The following is a 21,486-nucleotide window of genomic DNA, read 5'->3' as shown; positions in this document are numbered from 1 at the left end:
CCCCCCCCACCCCCCCCCCCCCCCACCCCCCCCCCCCCCCACCCCCCCCCCCCCCCACCCCCCCCCCCCCCCACCCCCCCCCCCCCCCACCCCCCCCCCCCCCCACCCCCCCCCCCCCCCACCCCCCCCCCCCCCCACCCCCCCCCCCCCCCACCCCCCCCCCCCCCCACCCCCCCCCCCCCCCACCCCCCCCCCCCCCCACCCCCCCCCCCCCCCACCCCCCCCCCCCCCCACCCCCCCCCCCCCCCACCCCCCCCCCCCCCCACCCCCCCCCCCCCCCACCCCCCCCCCCCCCCACCCCCCCCCCCCCCCACCCCCCCCCCCCCCCACCCCCCCCCCCCCCCACCCCCCCCCCCCCCCACCCCCCCCCCCCCCCACCCCCCCCCCCCCCCACCCCCCCCCCCCCCCACCCCCCCCCCCCCCCACCCCCCCCCCCCCCCACCCCCCCCCCCCCCCACCCCCCCCCCCCCCCACCCCCCCCCCCCCCCACCCCCCCCCCCCCCCACCCCCCCCCCCCCCCACCCCCCCCCCCCCCCACCCCCCCCCCCCCCCACCCCCCCCCCCCCCCACCCCCCCCCCCCCCCACCCCCCCCCCCCCCCACCCCCCCCCCCCCCCACCCCCCCCCCCCCCCACCCCCCCCCCCCCCCACCCCCCCCCCCCCCCACCCCCCCCCCCCCCCACCCCCCCCCCCCCCCACCCCCCCCCCCCCCCACCCCCCCCCCCCCCCACCCCCCCCCCCCCCCACCCCCCCCCCCCCCCACCCCCCCCCCCCCCCACCCCCCCCCCCCCCCACCCCCCCCCCCCCCCACCCCCCCCCCCCCCCACCCCCCCCCCCCCCCACCCCCCCCCCCCCCCACCCCCCCCCCCCCCCACCCCCCCCCCCCCCCACCCCCCCCCCCCCCCACCCCCCCCCCCCCCCACCCCCCCCCCCCCCCACCCCCCCCCCCCCCCACCCCCCCCCCCCCCCACCCCCCCCCCCCCCCACCCCCCCCCCCCCCCACCCCCCCCCCCCCCCACCCCCCCCCCCCCCCACCCCCCCCCCCCCCCACCCCCCCCCCCCCCCACCCCCCCCCCCCCCCACCCCCCCCCCCCCCCACCCCCCCCCCCCCCCACCCCCCCCCCCCCCCACCCCCCCCCCCCCCCACCCCCCCCCCCCCCCACCCCCCCCCCCCCCCACCCCCCCCCCCCCCCACCCCCCCCCCCCCCCACCCCCCCCCCCCCCCACCCCCCCCCCCCCCCACCCCCCCCCCCCCCCACCCCCCCCCCCCCCCACCCCCCCCCCCCCCCACCCCCCCCCCCCCCCACCCCCCCCCCCCCCCACCCCCCCCCCCCCCCACCCCCCCCCCCCCCCACCCCCCCCCCCCCCCACCCCCCCCCCCCCCCACCCCCCCCCCCCCCCACCCCCCCCCCCCCCCACCCCCCCCCCCCCCCACCCCCCCCCCCCCCCACCCCCCCCCCCCCCCACCCCCCCCCCCCCCCACCCCCCCCCCCCCCCACCCCCCCCCCCCCCCACCCCCCCCCCCCCCCACCCCCCCCCCCCCCCACCCCCCCCCCCCCCCACCCCCCCCCCCCCCCACCCCCCCCCCCCCCCACCCCCCCCCCCCCCCACCCCCCCCCCCCCCCACCCCCCCCCCCCCCCACCCCCCCCCCCCCCCACCCCCCCCCCCCCCCACCCCCCCCCCCCCCCACCCCCCCCCCCCCCCACCCCCCCCCCCCCCCACCCCCCCCCCCCCCCACCCCCCCCCCCCCCCACCCCCCCCCCCCCCCACCCCCCCCCCCCCCCACCCCCCCCCCCCCCCACCCCCCCCCCCCCCCACCCCCCCCCCCCCCCACCCCCCCCCCCCCCCACCCCCCCCCCCCCCCACCCCCCCCCCCCCCCACCCCCCCCCCCCCCCACCCCCCCCCCCCCCCACCCCCCCCCCCCCCCACCCCCCCCCCCCCCCACCCCCCCCCCCCCCCACCCCCCCCCCCCCCCACCCCCCCCCCCCCCCACCCCCCCCCCCCCCCACCCCCCCACTGGCAGGGGCTGATGGGAATTGTAGTCCATAACATCTGGAGTGCCAAAGGTTAGCCACCACAGGTCTAGAGGAAGGCAGCGTGAGATAGAAGGCAGCACCGTTCCTGATTCCCCACAACATACTTGCCTCACAATGTTTGTCTTCCTCCATTTTGACCTCTGGATTCGGGAACTGACATGCATAGTTTTCATACATCGGAGTCTGGACAAAACCGGGCGAGACGCTAGAATTCAAAAGATTTGGGATTTTTTTTCAAAAAAAAGGTCAAGAATATAATATGACAAAATACGCCCCTAAATCAATGAGTCTGAAGAAGTGTCTGCCTTCTTATCCCTAGAAATGTATCATCGTCCACGATACACAAACAAAGGGGGACAAAACAACCCTAGAACAATGGAACTAAATATCAAAAGGTGCAGAAAATACAAATAAGGGCCAATAATAGCCCATATTACAAATATTAGCTTAGACATACATAACACAAACAAGTAGCGCTGGGCAACTTTGGTCCTGGCTAACCAGACATGTTTTAGCCAAACGGCACTCCTCAGAGGCCAAAACTAAAATATTTAACAACCAGACAAGAAATTATGTTTCTTATAGTCTTCATGGTTGAGATGAATTCACTTGCAAAAAAAAAAAATAACAATGCCAAATGGCACCTGGGTTTCCACACAAAACTAAAACCTTCAAGGAAAGACTGATATATTGATTTTTTTTAGTATGCACCAAATTGTTGAAGCAAAGATGATATATATCTGTCATAGCAAAAATATTTCTTGTATCTCAATCGGATGATAGCAATCGTAAGTCTGGAGTGAATAGTAGAAGATTTAATACACTTTGACACACTATATAAACGGTGTCCCTCAGCACTCCAGATTACTCATTTCTGTATACCAGAACAATATAACATGGAAGGGGGGACCTGTCTTTGTTCCCTGATAGTGTACAGCCAAAGGATCTAGATGGATATGAAGAAGAAGAAGGAGGAGGAGGAGGAGGAGGAGGAGGAGGAGGAGGTGAAGGAGAAGGAGAAGGAGAAGGAGAAGGAGAAGGAGAAGGAGAAGGAGAAGAAGAAGAAGAAGAAGAAGAAGAAGAAGAAGAAGAAGAAGAAGAAGAAGAAGAAGAAGAAGAAGAAGAAGAAGAAGAAGAAGAAGAAGAAGAAGAAGAAGAAGAAAAGAGGAGGAGGAGGAGTTTGGATTTATATCCCCCTTTCTCTCCAGCAGGAGACTCAAAGGGGCTTACAATCTCCTTGCCCTTTCCCCCTCACAACAAACACCCTGTGAGGTAGGTGAGGCTGAGAGAGCTCTGAAAAGCTGTGACTAGCCCAAGGTCACCCAGCTGGCGTGTGTGGGAGTGCACAGGCTAATCTGAATTCCCCAGATAAGCTTCTACAGCTCAGGCGGCAGAGCTGGGAATCAAACCCGGTTCCTCCAGATTAGATACAGGAGCTCTTAACCTCCTACGCCACTGCTATTAATCACTCTTACCAGTTGACTCGTACTCCATATTTGATCTCATCTATGGCCAGAGTTTTGGTCATTGCAATAACTGCACCCTGCAAGGGAAACACGCAACAAGCATGATTGCCAAATGACCATAAATGGCTTGGTCTCCTTTCATGCCTTTGACTACAGACTGGTGTGCATAAAGAGAAGGCTTCTTATGACTTGTGCATAAATAATACCTACAATCCAGACAGCTGTTAAATTGTTATTGAACAGACAGGGTATTTTTCTGAAGGCCTCTTGGCAGCCCTAGTGAGGTCAGGATATGGGGTGTCAGGGTAGATCTTCTCATCCCTCAACACTGACCCTCAGCACCTCTGGGCAACAGAAAATGGGGGACAGGCAGTGGTGGGATCCAAAAATTTTAGTAACAGGTTCCCATGGTGGTGGGATTCAAACTGTGGCATAGCGCCAATGGGGCTGGGCGGGGCATGAACATAAGAACATAAGAACATAAGAACTAGCCTGCTGGATCAGACCAGAGTCCATCTAGTCCAGCATTCCGCTACTCGCAGTGGCCCACCAGGTGCCTTTGGGAGCTCACATGCAGGATGTGAAAGCAATGGCCTTCTGCTGCTGCTGCTGCTCCTGAGCACCTGGTCTGCTAAGGCATTTGCAATCTGAGATCAAGGAGGATCAAGATTGGTAGCCATAGATTGACTTCTCCTCCATAAATCTGTCCAAGCCCTTTTTAAAGCTAAAGGGCTCCATGACAGGAGCGTGGCCAGGCATTCCGGGGGCGGGGCATTCCTGGGCGGGGCTGTGGCAAGGACGCAGCCGGTGCACCGGTCCTTGGGCGGGAAACGAATCCACACAGGCGCAGGCTGCCACGCACGCCTGTGCACCTCCTGCTAGACTGCTTCAAGTTCTGCGCGCTACTGCTGAGAGGAGGGCGTAACTAAGGCAAAAATCACATGGCAAAATCACCAATTATTAACCCCCTTTCGACACACACAAATAATTAGTAACCTACTCTCAGGAACCTGTGAGAACCTGCTGGATCCCACCTCTGGGGACAGGGAACAGAGATTTTAGGGACACAAGCTTAGATGTCCTAGTAGCCTAATCCCTAAGCTGAAATGTGAATATTGGGGATTTGAAGGAGAGTTTCCTTTTCATTTCACTCCATTACCTTGATTAGGCATAGAATAAAACGACAATCAGACTGACAATAACAACAATAGAAAAGGTCATTAGGTGATCAACAGGAGTTGTTGATAAAGCTGTTACCCAAAACTTTGCTACGTCTGCAGTTCTTTTAGTGCAGCAGTCACTCAAAAGCAGACTCGAAGGACAGTTTTCTTGAGCAGATGGTTGGGTGATAGAGAACTAGGAGTCTGATGTCTTGGGATTGGGGCTCAATTGGAATTGGGGCTCAAACCAGCTTGACACGACATGGAGGGGAATGACATCACTGTGTAAAGTTCATTCCCATGAAGGTTCTTTTCGAGGGATAGGACTAACCATACATGGGGTTCTGGTCGCCACATCTCAAAAAGGATATCGAAGAGATAGAAAAAGTGCAGAGAAGGATGATTGAGGGACTGGAGCACCTTCCTTATGAGGAGAGGCTGCAGCGTTTGGGACTCTTCAGTTTGGAGAGGAGACGTCTGAGGGGGGATATGATTGAAGTCTATAAAATTATGCATGGGGTAGAAAATGTCGACAGAGAGAAATTTTTCTCTCTTTCTCACAATACTAGAACCAGGGGGCATCCATTGAAAATGCTGGGGGGAAGAATTAGGACTAATAAAAGGAAACACTTCTTCACGCAACGTTTGATTGGTGTTTGGAATATGCTGCCACAGGAGGTGGTGATGGCCACTAACCTGGATGGCTTTAAAAAGGGCTTGGATAGATTTATGGAGGAGAAGTCGATCTATGGCTACCAGTCTTGATCTGCCTTGATCTCAGATTGCAAATGCCTTAGCAGACCAGGTGCCCAAGAGCAGCAGCAGCAGAAGGCCATTGCTTTCACCTCCTGCATGTGAGCTCCCAAAGGCACCTGGTGGGCCACTGCGAGTAGCAGAGTGCTGGACTAGATGGACTCTGGTCTGATCCAGCAGGCCAGTTCTTATGTTCTTATGTTCTTATGTTCTCAGGTAAGAGGGAAAATATAAGATATTTCACCTTTCAGGCTGAAGCGAGCTTTTCTCAGTCTGGTCATGAAAAGAAAGAAAACAAATATTTGATAAAATCCTTACTGGTTACAGACTCATTTTAGCCTCATGTATGTGCATGGAAAATTGACCTGAACATTCCCATTTTACCTCCTCATGTGCCTCTAGCTGAGAACTGATTTAAAATGCCCACAGATGGAATTTTTCAAACCCTCATATGCTAATCAAGGTATTATTCATGGGACGAGAGTACACACCTTTTAAAAAATTAGCAACCAATTCTGTTCTTGGGTTTCAATTACCTTGCTTGTGGAGTACGATACAGCATCCTTCGCCCCAAGCACACCACTCATACAGCCAAGGTTGACGATATTTCCTTTTGTTTCCCGTAAGTAGGGCAGTGCATGCTGTACACAAAACACAAAGAGAAACAGTGTTCTCCGATCTCATTGGAGAAAATTATAAAACTGCCATATGCTGGAGTCAGACCATTACATTACATTCCTGTATTGAGCTTAGTACTGCCACTTGACAGAGGCCTTTCCCAGCATGCCTAGCAGAAATTCCTGCAGCTGGAAATGGCAGGGATGAGCCCTTAGGGTGCAAAGCGGCACATCAGTATGGAGTCAGAGACCTTCCACCACATTCTGATTTGAGCTGTAGAGAATTGCTAGACACATGCAAAGCATTGGCCCCTCTGAATACCATTCCAGGTTTTTTCTCCTTGACTTTCAATTGCGGATGAAGCCAGCTACCCTCTGGGAAGAGGGACTGTCCTTGGAAACTGGAAACACTCACCTTTGATGCTAACAAAACGCTCACAACATTGAGTTCCATCAGGTCGCGGAACTTCTGGGCAGAGATATCATCCGTCTTCTCAGCATAACCTGTTTGCAAGAGGATATAAAATGGAAGATGGTTTCACAGAAAGAAAGCCCACAAGCTGATGGATTTCACACTTGGTTTGGTTTTGAAAAGACTAAAACCACAAGTCAAATCTATTTGTTAGCTCATATGGATGCAAGAGTAGCCCTACTCCATCCCGGTTGTCCAGAAGATCATTTAACACTGGAGGCAAACTGGATACTCCAGAAATCCAAGGGCTCTCCTGGTTAATGCCCTTGCGTAACCAACCTCCATGATGGGCCAGAAGACCTCCCAGGAAACCAAGGTCAGTTCCTCCCTCCCTTCCTTGTGTGTGTGTATACACTTGAAGTTGGTTTTAGTAACCATTTGCATTTCATTTGTGTATGTGTGTGTGTGTGTGCTGGGTTATTGAGTGTAACAAAACTGAACTAAGAGGTCAGTTCCTTCTTCTTCATTGTGATTGAGTAGTAACCATCTGCATTTTATTTTTTTGAGCTTCGGTTTTTTGACTGTAATAAAACTGAACTAAGAGGTCAGTTCTTCTGGTGAAACTCCTGCTTTGACCATCGTGATCTAAGGCATTATACCCCACTGAGGTCTCTCCCCTCTCCAAACACTGTCCTCTCCAGGTTCCCCATCAAATCTCCAGGAATTCCCCAGCCCAGAGTTGGCAACCCTATACTGTCCCCCTGCCACTGCTCCTCACAAGGTTATGGGCTATGGAAATGGAAGTTTCATTTCATCATCAGAGCTAATGAGCCATCTTCCATGAATTCATCTGAGCCTCCAGTTCAGCTAGAGGCCACCACTGCCTCCTGGAACAGCAAAGTCCACAAGATGATTAGTCATGAAAGAAAGAAGTCCTTTCTTATTCAAGGTCTTGTGTGGGAGACCTGTGGCTTTCAGGAAGAGAGTCCTAAGACCATCACACAGATATGTGGTATTGTAAGGAAACTGTCATTTCTTTGGTTCCTTTGTAAACAACCATCGGCAAAGTTATTGCTTTTGGAACCCGCTGCTGGACAAGTCGATTCTAGTTTTTGAACAACCAAGAAAAATACCCAGACACGTACATCCCAATAATCCTTCCCAGACCCGAGCAGTTTGAAGACCACTCACCAGATCCAACGTTGTTCACCAGGCAGTCGAGACATCCATAACGTTCTATGGTTGCTCCAATCAGCCTCTGCAGGAACAGGGATGAAAAGGGCTCTAAGGCTGGGTACTGATAACAACACAGTCCAGAGCCCTGCGGTTCCAGAGCTACAAGTCGCCACCATTAGAACTGCTCTGGTTGGCACTTATTCCAGGTGGTGAGAGCAAGACAGAGGAGGCTGGGTCAGAAAGGAGCCCAAGGGAAGAGAGAGGAGAAACCAACAAAGAGGGCGCATATGTGGGATGGGGGACAAGTCCAAATCTGGCAGGGGAAAGGATGCTCTGACCTTTGCGTGGTGAGCAGCATATTGTTGGAATATAGGATTGTCACATGTCCCAGCAAGCAGTTCTTGCAACCTCTAATTAGAGAAAAGCTCCAGAACAGTGTCACAACCATTTAGACCAGAGGTCTTCAAACTATGGCCCTCCAGATGTTCAGGAACTACAATTCCCATCAGCCTCTGCCAGCATGGCCAAGTAGCAGGGCTGATGGGAATTGTAGTTCCTGAACATCTGGAGGGCCATAGTTTGAAGACCCCTGATTTAGACATCTGAGAATTTGAATATGACCATAACAGCGATGCTGAAGAAGAGCCCCCAAAGAAGCACCGGTCCTCACCCTGTTTTAGCCTACCTTAATGTCTGTCTCCTCACGGACATCACAGACTTCGAAGCAAGCGTCCCCCGGGCACCCAGAACCCTGAAGCTCTCTCTGAATTGTTTGTCCCACTTCCGCTGCAAAGGGGTAGAAGAGAGCAGTTGCCACCAGAACAAGGCTTCTGTCTTTTCTGGGGAGCTTTGGGCTTATGCCTCCATCTTTTTCTCCAGCTACACCCGAGCGCTAAATACACAAAAAGCACATTTCCAAAATGCATTGAAGACCGTCCCTTCCCCCATCTTAGTTGTTTTCTCCATATGGAGAAAGGAGCTGCAAAATAAACCGATACATCCTGCCCTGAGCCCACCTTAGATGAAATTTTTAGTCTTGATGAGCTTCAGTGGCGTAGAGGTGACATAGGAGGTTAAGAGGAGTAGCAGTGGCGTAGGAGGTTAAGAGGAGCAGCAGTGGCGTAGGAGGTTAAGAGCTCGTGTATCTAATCTGGAGGAACTGGGTTTGATTTCCCACTCTGCCGCCTGAGCTGTGGAGGCTTATCTGGGGAATTCAGATTAGCCTGTGCACTCCCACACACGCCAGCTGGGTGACCTTGGGCTAGTCACAGCTTCTCGGAGCTCTCTCAGCCCCACCTACCTCACAGGGTGTTTGTTGTGAGGGGGGAAGGGCAAGGAGATTGTAAGCCCCTTTGAGTCTCCTGCAGGAGAGAAGGGGGGGATATAAATCCAAACTCTTCTTCTTCTTCTTCTTCTTCTTCTTCTTCTTCTTCTTCTTCTTCTTCTTCTTCTTCTTCTTCTTCTTCTTCTTCTATTCCGTAGCTGCTCACCAAATAACAAGAAAAATGCAAGGACAGGTGCGGAAGGTGATGAGAGACATTTGTTCTTAAACATACCTTTACGGGATTGTAGTAAAACGTTTAAAGTATCCCTAATCTTTTTGTCTTTGTGTGGGAGGGGGAGTAATAGTTTTCCTGTTATTCCTTCAGCCCATAATTTGACTTTGTGTTGGATGGATCAGCTTTGTAACTCTGTACATAAGCATGGGGTGTAATATGCATTGAGAAATTCACTCAGAATCAAAACAGACCCTCTGTGACTCTCTCATGCAGAATAAACTTCCTTATTATCCACTCTGTTCTACATAGTGTCTTCGACATCCATTCTGTGAACCAGAAAGGGACTGAATATTGTGGGGTTTTTTTCCCCTTGCAGGAATAGTTATTTTAAAATTGCTTTTTCAGTTGGCTTTGGACATCCGTTTAATTAAAATCATTTTAGGCTACTAAATGTTTTATTTTTGCAATGCTTTTAATGGCAGGGTTTTTAAGTCTTTTTTTAAATTAACAATCTTCATTGTTAATGAAGTGGCGTAGGAGGTTAAGAGCTCGTGCATCTAATCTGGAGGAACCGAGTTTGATTCCCAGCTCTGCCGCCTGAGCTGTGAAGGCTTATCTGGGGAATTCAGATTAACCTGTACACTCCCACACACGCCAGCTGGGTGACCTTGGGCTAGTCACAGCTTCTCGGAGCTCTCTCAGCCCCACCTACCTCACAGGGTGTTTGTTGTGAGGGGGGAAGGGCAAGGAGATTGTAAGCCCCTTTGAGTCTCCTGCAGGAGAGAAAGGGGGATATAAATCCAAACTCTTCTTCTCTTCTTCTTCTTCATGGTACTTAAGTTTTCTTAAGTTGAACTTCGTAAACCTGCCAAAGTTAGGGTCTCTGTAGAAATGCCATATACAATTTTTTTTTTTACACAATCAAGGGGACCCTGTCAACAGGACGGGAACAGTGAGGAAAGGTTCTATAGACTCACCTTCAGATGGTTTTGAACAGAAGACCACATTGGCTCCTTGGCGAACTGGAGGGTGAGGAGAGAAAGGAAAACAAGACAAAACTCAGAGGCTTGGCTCACTCACCAAGAGGTACATCATGAGATTTAGTTATTCCTTTAAGCGTCTCACTTACTGTCATTCCTCCCATTCAAAAATAACTTATCAACACCTGAGCGGGGAGGGACATTTTATTTTCAATCTCAGGAGGGACAACGTTCTGCCGGGAGATCTCCCCAAAACTGTCCCTGTTGATGACAGCAGAAGTGGTCCCTCACAAAGCCCTCCATGAAGATAGTTTCAGGCAGGTACCTGCCGTGGTCTGCAGTAGGAGAAGGATCTGAGTCCCGTAGTACCTTGAAGTCCAGAAAGGTTTCCAGGTATAAGCAGCAGGGGTTTTGACTCTCAAACGCTTTCGCCCTGAAAATCTTGCTGGTCTTTCAGGCACTACTGGACTCAAATCTTGCTCCATGAAGTCCTGCTTCTTATATGTGTGACACATTCAGTTCCCTCATTAGATCACCTGCTGACTTCTTTCAATAACGCAGGCCAACGACTTGCTCTAGGACTGAGTCTTGAGACTAGAAATAGATGTTGGAGCTCAACCTCGAAGTGGCCTGTAAAGTCACCCCCACCCTGCGTTTGTTGGAAAATATTGAGCACAAAGGAAACATCATTATGCTTTAGTTTAACCAGCAAAGACTGTACTATCTGAGACTTTTAAGGAAACAACAACTGAATGGAAAACTCCTGGTGTCCTTTTACCGCTGTGCTATAGAGAGTGTCTTAACCTACTGCATCTGTGTATGGTTCTCCAGTTGCACAGTGGCAGATAGGAAGGCGCTCCAAAGGGTGATCACTACTGCACAGAGGATTATCGGCTGCCCTCTCCCCTCCTTGGAAGAACTCTATAATTCCCGAAGCCTAATGAAAGCCCAAAATATTCTGAGAGACCCGTCTCATCCAGCACACTCTCTTTTTGAACTGTTGCCATCCAGCAGATGATACAGGTCTATCAAAACGAGGACAAAGAGGCTTAGAGACAGCTTCTATTCTAGAGCTGTGGCTATGCTGAACTCGATAACCCGATGTTGATATTGTTTGGGGCTTGCAATGTAGGGATGGGTGGAAGAAGAGGAAAGTGAGGATGGGGGGTATAGGTCTGAAATGTATGTGCATCGAGGAATGTCTTGCACCATAATAAAAAAAAATATTCGTTGTGCGTGCACAATGACAATAAACTGCTTATGCTTATGCTTAATTAATTAAACATCACCATGCGGAATCAGTGGTGTAAATATCCTTAATTTGTTTTCATATCCAGGTAAACATGTTTTCTTGGTGCTGAGTTCTGATTTTTTTTTCCAGTGAGTCATATAGAATTTGACATTGTAAATTGCCTTTTCTATACAGTAGATTGAATTCTTTCTAAACGCACCATTTCCTGGTAGAATTTCCACCGTGGGGGAAAAAAATGAGTCTCCCTAAATTCACTCTAATCACCACCAAAAAAAAACCTATGCCAGAGAGACAAGCAATGATAGGAGTTGTAGGAGGACAACCCCATTATACTCTACGGAAGCCTGCTGAATTACTTTCAAAAGCATAAGCATTTATTGTCATTGTGCACGCACAATGAAAATTTACAGCAGCATTCCTCGATGCACACAATTCCAGACTCATACCCCATCCTCACTTTCCGCTTCCTCCACCCATCCCTACACAGCCTCAAACACATCAACCCGAAGCCCCGGAGTTCAGCATCGCCACAGCTCTAGAGTAGAAGCGGTCTCTAAGCCTCTTTGTCCTAATTTTTATAGACCTGTATCATCTGCCAGATGGTAACAGTTCAAAAAGAGAGTGTGCTGGATGAGACGGGTCTCTCAGAATATTTTGGGCTTTCATTAGGCTTCGGGAATTATAGAGTTCTTCCAAGGAGGGGAGAGGGCAGCCGATAATCCTCTGTGCAGTAGTGATCACTCTTTGGAGCGCCTTCCTATCCGCCACTGTGCAACTGGAGAACTTTGGTGTCAGTCAGACACTCTCTGCCTAGTCTACCTCACAAGGTCATTGTTATGAGGGGAAAATGCAAAATGTGATAATGCTGTAAGTCTCTTTGGGTCCTTGACCCTTTCCACACGGGCCAAATACAGCTCCCTGGGGACGGCAAAAATGCCATCCCCAGGGAGCTGTTCGCATGGGGGGTGCAGCTGCTTCGCAGCCACGCCGCCCTCGCTCTTCCCCAGCGGCGCGAAGCTGCCATTTTCCCACCTTGCTCCCCAAGTGAGGTTTTTTGAAAATGGCGGCTTCCAGCTGCTGCCATGCAAACGGCAGTGGCTGGAAGGCGCCATCCCTTCCCCCTCTGCCCGATCGACCTACCTTCTCTGCGACTCTCTGGCGTGTCGCTGAGGCCTGGGGACACCCCCCTGCCCTGCGACTCCGGAGCCGTCACGCAGGGCAGGGGGGGCACGTCCCCTGGCCTCAGCGACACGCCGGACAGTCGCAGAGAAGGTATGTCGATCGCACGATAGCGCTCTGCGGCACCGTCTTCCCATTCGTTACTGGGACCATTCATATGAACAGTCCCGGGGGGTTGGCTTGGCGTCATGTATGCCGACCTAACCCCCAACGTGGCCGTGCAGAAACAGCCCATGTTGGGCGGGAATGTGGGGAATGAAGTTAATAAAACAAGAGAAGAGCCCTTCCTGAATCATTTCAAGGACCAGCCAATTCATTATCTTCTTTCCCTCTCTGGCCAACCAGATTTCATCAGGAAGACCACAAAGAGGGCACCCAACACCCAACACTCCACCTCTCTGTCTGTCTATTGAGAGAGAGAAAAGCACTTTAATTTCCTATTACTTTCAATACTACAAGGACCAGTCTTGTGGCACTTCAAGGTGTAATGAAAAGTCTCTAGTCCACAAGACCGGATGCTGGAAGAGATACTGAAATACAGAAGAAGAATGATAATATACTTATAAGGAAATGATCAATAAGCAAGGGAAAATCAAATCATGGCAAGAGATAAAGGAGGATTAAAAAAATACAATGGTTGACATATTTCTAGATAACATCCAGACTTAGAAGAGAATTAACACCACAAGGAGGAACAGTATGGGAATTATGAGATTTTGAAAAAGAAGTTACAACACAGAAGCAACTTTTGATGGAAAGAATAGATAAGATTCTGCTGAAAACTGAAAAAAATTGGGAACAAGTAAAGATATGTATGGTAAAATAGATGCAAAACTTTAAAGAACCTTTAAAAAACCTTTAAAAACACGAACCTTTCAACAATGGGAAACATTATGGACTAAAATATTAAACTTACTGCAAGCCAAATGCTAAAAGAGAATTAGTATAAAATGTTTTTTATACCAATGGTACATAGCTCCTGAAGTGATCAAAAAGTTGACTAAACAAAATGATTGTCTTTGCTGGAGATGTCATAGGCCCTTTCCTGCACCTGAGGAGGACCCAGGTCCCAGAAAGAACCCGGGGAGGCGAAGCCGCTTAGGTGCCGTCAGCAACTGCCTTACCTGCTCTCCAGCCCTCTCAGTAGCATCGCCCGGGGAGGCCTGAGGACACGCCTCCCCTGCCCTCTTGCGGCGCCTGCTTCCGTATCACAGAGCAGGGGGACGTGTCCCAGGCCCGGCGGCGTGCCGGAGGGCTGGAGAGCAGGTAAGGGAAGCGAGGGTGTGTGTGGGGGAAGTGCCAGGAAGCCGCTGGCATTCGCACAACAGGGGCTTCCAGCCAGCGTTGCCAGAAAAGTGCGCTTCCCAGCGCACTCTGGAAACGCCGGCTCGGTGCAGTAGGCGGCGCGAGGGCGGCGCGGCTGCAAAGCAGCAGCACCCCCTGTGCGAATGGCAGCCTGGGGACGGCGTTTTTGCCGTCCCCAGGCCGCCATATTCCTCCTGTGCGGAAACGGCCATAAAGAAGTTTGGTACTTCTTCCATATGTGGTCGACTTTCAAAAAAAATAAGAAGTACTGGCTAGGAGTACACATGAAAATGCAAAAGATAATTACATTTAACTTGCCTTTTATTGCTAAAACAATGCTATTGGGTATCTTTCCAGAAAACCTTCCTAAGAAAGTTAATGAACTATGTCAGCACTTATTAACTGCTGCAGGAGTAACAGTTCACCCTGTTGGAAACCTGATAAAGATCTTACTACAGAACTTTGGGAAGATAAAATCAGAGAATATGCTATCATGGCTAAATTAATAAATCTTGTCAACAGAAAGGCAAAACATGAATTTGACAAGAGATCAGAAATTTATTTCTTACATGAAGCTGAATCGATCATGTAGAAATAAAAACAACTAGAAGATTATTCATTTGATAATGATTAAGATATAAGAGATTGACCAGTTAAGATGTTGTCGAGTTGGTGGACAGAAGATAGTGAATTAAAGATTTCGTGATGGTGTCTCTGATTATATTAGAAAGTTACATTGGGATCTACTGTGTTATGATTATATTAATGCAGTTTTGGGTAGATGTACTGTGTTCTTCTTTGCTCTTGTTCTATCTGTTTCGAATTCTTTTTGTTTCATATCTTTTTTTTCTGTCTCTGTTAATTACATTGTGAAAATTATTTTAAAACTACTATTTTTTTTAAAAAGGCTGGAAGCTGGAAAGCATTACTACATGATATCTTTTTGTATTTGCAGAACAAACAAGGATGTAAGGAGCACATTCTCCACCCTTCCAATTTCTTTCCACTCCAGATTAGAGATTTGGGAAGCAAGACTTCTTTGCCTACCTGGCCGGCTTGGCCCCAACACCTGTTGCCAGCAACTCCCCTCTCCTCCATCCCCTGTTCTTCCCATCCTTACCAAATTCTCTCACGGTGGCCAGACCAATGCCAGAGGTGCCACCGGTCACAATCACCACTTTGCCCGGGTATCGCAGCTGTCCCGCCATGCCTCCTATTTGCTTCTGTGTCTGCTAATGAATAAAATCCTCGCAGAGCTTTGTATATATAGGCTGTTGGGTGGAGCGATGCAATTGCTTAATTGGCGTGTTGAGAGGAGGGTATATGGCTACTATGATAAGGATAGGTTGTGGAGCATGAGGTTTGGTTTGAGCTGGAAGAAGAGGGGAAGGAAACTTCTTAGAAGCTCTTGTGTTGGCTCCAAGTGATGGATTCATCACCAAAAAAACGTAAATGGAAGAAATAGGTAGGAGCTACAAAGAAAGCAGGGCCCTTTCCGCACGGGCCAAAGGGCGCCCCTGCACCGGCAGCAATTCTGCCGGTGGAGGGATGGGGGCCATTCGCACGGGAGCGTGCGAGCAGCCCCCGCAGAGGCCAGCGCAGGAGAGGCGGCTCCGTGCTCTTCCCCATCCCTCTCCCACTCACCTCGCCGCCTTCGTCGCCCTGCTGGCCTCCTAAGACCCGCCCACGCTGCCCTCTGACCTCCAGGGGTTGGAGGACAGCGAGGGAGGGTCTTAGGAGGCCAGCAGGGCGACGAAGGTGATGAGGTGAGTGGGAGAGGGACGGGGAAAGCAGCGTGTTCCCAGCGGTTCCATTCGCACCGCGCCGCCAGGAATGCGCTGTTTTTGGAGGCGGCCTGATGCCGCCCTGGGGGAGGGGGAGGGGAGCCAGGTCGGCTCTGCTGCGTTTTCGCAGCACTGCCTGTGCGAACGGCTCCCTGGGGACGGCGTTTTTGCCGTCCCCAGGGCACCGTAAATGGCCCGTGCAGAAAGGGCCCAGGTCTTGTTGGAGTCCCCATTCATGACCCTGCTGCTGAAAATATTTTGTCTGATATGGGGCGGGTCCTCTCTACCACCCATTTTCCCTTCACTAAAATCACTTCCCCAAGAAAATGTTTTCCACCATATTATCTCTTCAAATTTAATCACATTTCTTCTCTGAAATTCTCCCTCCCAGACCTGGGGTAGGGGTGTGGTCCTCAGTACTTTACTTCTCCTTGGATGCTGCTGGCAGAATTCTTTATAGACAGGGAGGGCAGATGAACACGGCAACTGTTGGTGAGGGAGAAAAGGGGAAACATTGATAGACAATTGCAATGATGCATTGGGTGGAATGTTTCACTTCAGACTTTTAATTAAAATGTATGTGCAGAAAATGAGTCCAGCACGAGTGTTCTCAATAAACGCTGTGGTAAGAAAAAGATGAGCTGATTAAAAACAATTGCTGTATAACTGCTGAATGCTACTTCAAGAGGTAAGGTTGGTGGTGGTGGTGGAGAATGCTCTAAAGCCAGAGAAGGTCTTGGCAGTGTTCCTGGTTGGGAGTTGACTATGGCTCCCTTTGGTTCGTGAGATTGGCTTTTGCATGACCTTCAATTGTCTTAGCTGAGAAAAAATGGATTTGTTACATGAAGACATGAATTGATGGTCTTGGCATTGGTAGAAATGAGGAAGCTTCAGCTTTCAAAATGGCGGCTTCATATTGAAAAAAAATCTTCTCCTTGGGTTTCTCATGGGAGTCTCTTCATATGCTCATCGCCACGGAGATTTACCATCGTCTAAAGACCAGACTATATGACCATGAATACCAATTTCTCCTGAGTACAGTGCAGAGCTCTTGCTCCCCATTATATTTTGGGATTATAGCCCTGAAATCTAGCCCAGCTGTATATTTAGAACAGCTTGTCAATTATAAGTGTAGATGGGTCATGACCAGAGCAAGGTGCAACTCATTCCCAGAGTAGCAGTGGCATAGTGGCTAAGAGCAGGTGCCCTCTGATCTGGAGGAACCGGGTTTGATTCCCAGCTCTGCCGCTTGAGTTGTGGAGGCTTATCTGGGGAATTCAGATTAGCCTATGCATTTCCACACACACCAGCTGGGTGACCTTGGGCTAGTCACAGCTTTCCGAAGCTCTCTCAACCCCACCTACCTCATAGGGTGTTTGTTGTGAGGGGAGAAGGGCAAGGAGATTGTAAGCCCCGTTGAGTCTCCTATAGGAGAGAAAGGGGATACAAATCCAAACTCCTCCCCCTCCTCCTCCCCCTCCCCCTCCTCCTCCTCCTCCTCCTCCTCCTCTTCTTCTTCTTCTTCTTCTTCTTCTTCTTCTTCTTCTTCTTCTTCTTCTTCTTCTTCTTCTTCTTCTTCTTCTTCTTCTGTCTATCTTCAAGGTCGCTTCCTTAATAGCCCACAAAGTGAGCATCGCTGTCGATATTGTCCCTATACAGCAGACTCAGTTTCTCATATTTTGCTTTACTGTTCGAAGTATAATAATATTAGAACTGACTTGAGGGCTTCACTACCATCAAGATTTATGCTTCTTTCAGACAAATTGAAAATGTTTAAGCTCTTGAATAATTCTAATGCAGAAATCTCAGAAGCAGTTGCTCCATTTTTAATTCGTGTCTTAAAAGATGTGTAACAGTGATCCTTTTAATGTATCTGGAATGTTTGGTATTTCCTGGATCTTATGCCTAATAAAGGTTTTTGAATTGAATTAGACATGAAAACATGAACTGATGGTCTCGGTACTGGTAGAGGTCAAGAATGCTGGCTAAGTGTTAGTTTTTGGAACTGGCTATTGTACCAGTGTGGGACTAAGCAACCGTCTAGTCTGGGGGTGTTCTGAACTACAATTCCCATCAGTCCCTCCCAACATGAGCATTGGCTATACTGGCAAGGGCTGATGGGAACTGTAGTCCATGAATATCTGGAGGGTCATGAGGTTGACACCTGTGGTCTAGTCCAAGAAGAGGATGGTGGTGCAGGCAGTGAGGTTGGTGGCACTGGTTATGTCAGTGAGCTAGCCAATGGATGTAGCAGGGGGTTGGATAAGGGCTTAGGCTGGGCTTCTGGAATAGGCCTTGTAGATGTGGACAGTGGCTTCCCTGGAACACTGCTGGAAGAAGGAACTGGAGGAGACTTTCTGGCATGCGTGGTGGAAACTTGAGCAAACTCTATTGTGTGAATACAGGATTGCTCTTAGGGATTGGTTTTATAGTTCCCATGTTGGGTTGGCATCCATCTTGTCTTTCTGTTCAGTTACTTCAATTGCTGGAGGCCTTCTTAGGATGTGTGTGTTTTTTGGGTTGCTCTTCAGACCTTCAGGTCTAGAACCATTTGGTCTGATATCCAGATTCTTCTTGTTTGGTTCTAAAATTTCTGGTTCTGATATAGAACCAGAACCTCGGGGGGGGGGGTTGTGAAAAAGAACTCTTACTTTGCTAGCATTCTTGTCTGTGAATAATCATGGGATTTTTCTTGGGGGGGCTTTTTTTGTGTTCATGTTCCTTTTAGGTAATTGCATAGGTTTTCAAAATAGACTTTTCATACATAGATTTTTCACCGTTAGTGGGTGTTTCTTCCCTTTTGTGCCATGACACTTTTTATGCCTTATTTTGGTGCTGCCATCTGAAAAAGTTGGATGGCTTCTTCAGCCTTGGTTCAGCAGCAGAGTTGCTGGGTGGCATCTCACAATGAGGAGATATATAGTGACCTCACTGCTCAGGTCAGGAGCTCTGCTTTGGAAGAACATGCGAAACTGCTTCTTCGTCACCCGCAAGCGCATACCATTTGCCCATAAACCATTTAAAGGGGGCACAAACAATCTAATCTAGGCAGAGAGCTTGGGGTGCAGGGAAATAAAGCCCCATGGCAGGGGAGAGGGCATCAGAGTCACCTCGACTAGGTAGGGTGGGTCCTGCTGAAAACTCATTTTCATGAATTAAAATCAAACAGCAATGACATTTTCACAATATTTCTTTTCTTTGAACTGTACCTTTATTGGATGATGGCATTTGGGATAAGAACAGGCAAAGGTGTTGGTCTAGAGATATTAAAAAGAGAACATCAACAGGAAGTGTTTAATACATTTCAACCATTCCGTGGACATATCCTGAATCCAAGATGGCAATGCTTTTCTCTCTTCAGGTTCACAATTGCCCCACATAAAGATGAACTTTTATAAATTTTATAAATCGGGTTGTTTAACTTATAGCTTTCGTTGTAAACTGCTGCTTAGATCTTAGGTTTTAATGATTTTAGTATTTTATGTTGTTGATTTGCTGTTTGATGTAACAGCCATGTTGGAAGCTGCCTTGAGCCCTCCGGGGATAAGGCGGCCTATAAGTTTAATAAAATAAATAAATAAATAAAACTAAGTGGGACACACTTTGGCATGTTGAATTCCTACTTGCCCTTGAACTGACATAGTGGTGGAAGCCCTGGAAGTCTGGTTGCCAAAGGCATGAAAGTCAGGAACACCTCCTGATATTTCATGTGGATCAAACTGATGGTAAAGGAATTCAACATGTCAAACTGTGTCCCAGTCCCTGTATCTCCATGTAGGTCAAATGTGAAGCTGAATGAACAGAAGCTGTGCCAGAAGGAAAGATGGCAGCCCCATCTTGGATTCCGCTTCACCTAGCCCAGACTCTGATATTAAATGCAGGAATTAAGTCCTGAAAAACCCCTTCATTAATTGGGCTTTGGTTTGCCACATGGATATGTCCAAGAACAGTGAGAACCATGAAACAGCTGGATTTCTTTAAACGCTTACTCTTTAAACGCTTACCTAGTTGAGCTGGCTCTGTTGCCCTCTCCTCTGCCTTGGGACTTTCTTTCCCTGCACCCCAAACTCTCTGCCTAGATTAGATTCTTTGTGCCCCCATCAAATGGTGCTTGCTTGCTCATCAAGGAGAAGTAGTTTTACCCATTCTCCAAACGCAGAGTTTCCAACCTGAGTAGTGGGGACAGTTTATATTTCCTCATCCTGAGACACCACTCAGCACTTCAGCTGTTGAAGCGAGACTGAAGAAGTCATCCAACTTTTTCAAACGGCAGCACTAAAATAACCAATAAAAATGGTCACAGTCCCAAAGAGGGAAAACACCTACTAAGAGTTAAAAATGTATACACGAAAAGTTCATTTTGAAAAATGATACAATTATGTAAAAGAAACACACACACACACACACACCCCAAGAAAACCACACAATTATTTGCAACAAAACACAAACAACAAAATTACAGTGCTGTTGCGGTTTGGCTTTTGATTCATGAAAATGAATACTAAATACTTAAATGCTATTCCATTCAAATATGCCCAAGAGATGAAAAACAAGTAGGGTTGCTACTTTTGAAACTATCCAGTCTCTTTGCCATCAGTTTGATCCTTGTCAAATATCAGGAGGCGTTTCTCGCTGCCAGGCTATGAAAAGGCTCAACTGCTCATTTCCAGTCATGAAGCCTCTACTAAAGGGCCCGAGCATTCTTCCCCAGCCATGTTGGCAACACCGTTTGCAGGCCTGTGTCAATGGAGGGGCAAACAAGAATTCAACGTATGAAATTGTGTCCAAGTCCCTGTATCTCATATGTCCCAATTTGGCCTCTACGTTCAGCAGAGGCCAATCTACTGGAGGTCCCCGGCCCCTCCATAATGCGGCTGGCCTCCACTCGGGCCAGGGCCTTTACGGCCCTGGCCCTGGCCTGGTGGAACACTCTTCCTCCAACTGTCCGGGCCCTGCGGGATCTCGGCGATTTCCGCAGGGCCTGTAAGACTGAGTTGTTCCACTGGGCCTTTGGAGAGACCAGCCGCTGAGTGTGCCCCCCTTTATTCCTTTCTGTTATATAGGGGTCCTTAACATCATCGGGACCCACTGTCTACCCCCCCTCTTCTCTGGGAGGGTTTTAGGTTTTAAGTAAGGGTTTCGTGGGGTGCCTGTACTAAGAAATAACTGCTGTTTAAAATGGGATTTTATACTGATGGAGCGTAGATATTAATTATAATTTTTATTTGCTCCTCTAGCTAACATATTATGATGTTTTATGTATGATGTTTTATGTTGTACACCGCCCAGAGCCCCTTCGGGATGAGGCAGTATATTAAGTTTAATCATCATCATCATCATCATCATCATCATCATCATCATCATCATCATCATCATCATCATCATCATCATCATCATCATCATCATCATCTCCAAGTGGATCAATTGTGAAGCTGAAGGGACAGAAGCTTTGCCAGAAGGAAAGATGGCAGCCGCATCTTGGTTTTGGCTTCACCTAGCCCACACTCTGGTGTTATATGCAGGAACTGAGCCCTAGTATTCCACTTCTTTTATTAGGCTTCAGTTTATCAAAAGGACAGTGAGATTGTGAAATGGCTAAACTGTATTAAGTGCTTCCTATTGGTGTTTTCTGTTAAAATTCCCCTTGACCAAAACCTTTGCCTGATCTTATCCCCAAACCAATAAAGACATTATTAAAACAAAAGAAGTGCCTAAAAATTCAGTTGCTTTTTGGGTTTTATATATGAAAATTATTGGTAGCAGGACCCACCCTACCTAGCTGAGCAGGTTCTGGCATATTCTTCCTTGCCTTATGGCCACCTTTCCCTGAACCTCAGCTCTCTGGATTAGTTTGCTTCTCCTCCCT

General features: G+C 49.9%; 1 protein-coding gene across 1 annotated transcript in view; it reads right to left on the bottom strand.

Moving 5' to 3' along the window:
- LOC125444289 (17-beta-hydroxysteroid dehydrogenase 14-like) overlaps positions 1-15,044 on the bottom strand; it is a 20,351-nt gene extending 5,307 nt beyond the window's left edge. Inside the window, exons 1-8 of the mRNA XM_048516716.1 lie at positions 14,957-15,044; positions 10,098-10,142; positions 8,307-8,407; positions 7,637-7,703; positions 6,449-6,537; positions 5,953-6,057; positions 3,513-3,580; positions 2,142-2,242 (exon numbers count right to left, since the gene is read on the bottom strand). Of these exons, the coding sequence (XP_048372673.1) occupies positions 2,142-2,242; positions 3,513-3,580; positions 5,953-6,057; positions 6,449-6,537; positions 7,637-7,703; positions 8,307-8,407; positions 10,098-10,142; positions 14,957-15,044 (664 nt within the window). The remainder of the gene's footprint in view (positions 1-2,141; positions 2,243-3,512; positions 3,581-5,952; positions 6,058-6,448; positions 6,538-7,636; positions 7,704-8,306; positions 8,408-10,097; positions 10,143-14,956) is intronic.
- Positions 15,045-21,486: the final 6,442 nt, after the last annotated feature.

This window comes from Sphaerodactylus townsendi, linkage group LG15, assembly GCF_021028975.2.
Source record: "Sphaerodactylus townsendi isolate TG3544 linkage group LG15, MPM_Stown_v2.3, whole genome shotgun sequence".
Classification (NCBI taxonomy): Eukaryota; Metazoa; Chordata; class Lepidosauria; order Squamata; family Sphaerodactylidae; genus Sphaerodactylus; species Sphaerodactylus townsendi.
This window is presented reverse-complemented; position numbering and strand designations above follow the sequence as displayed.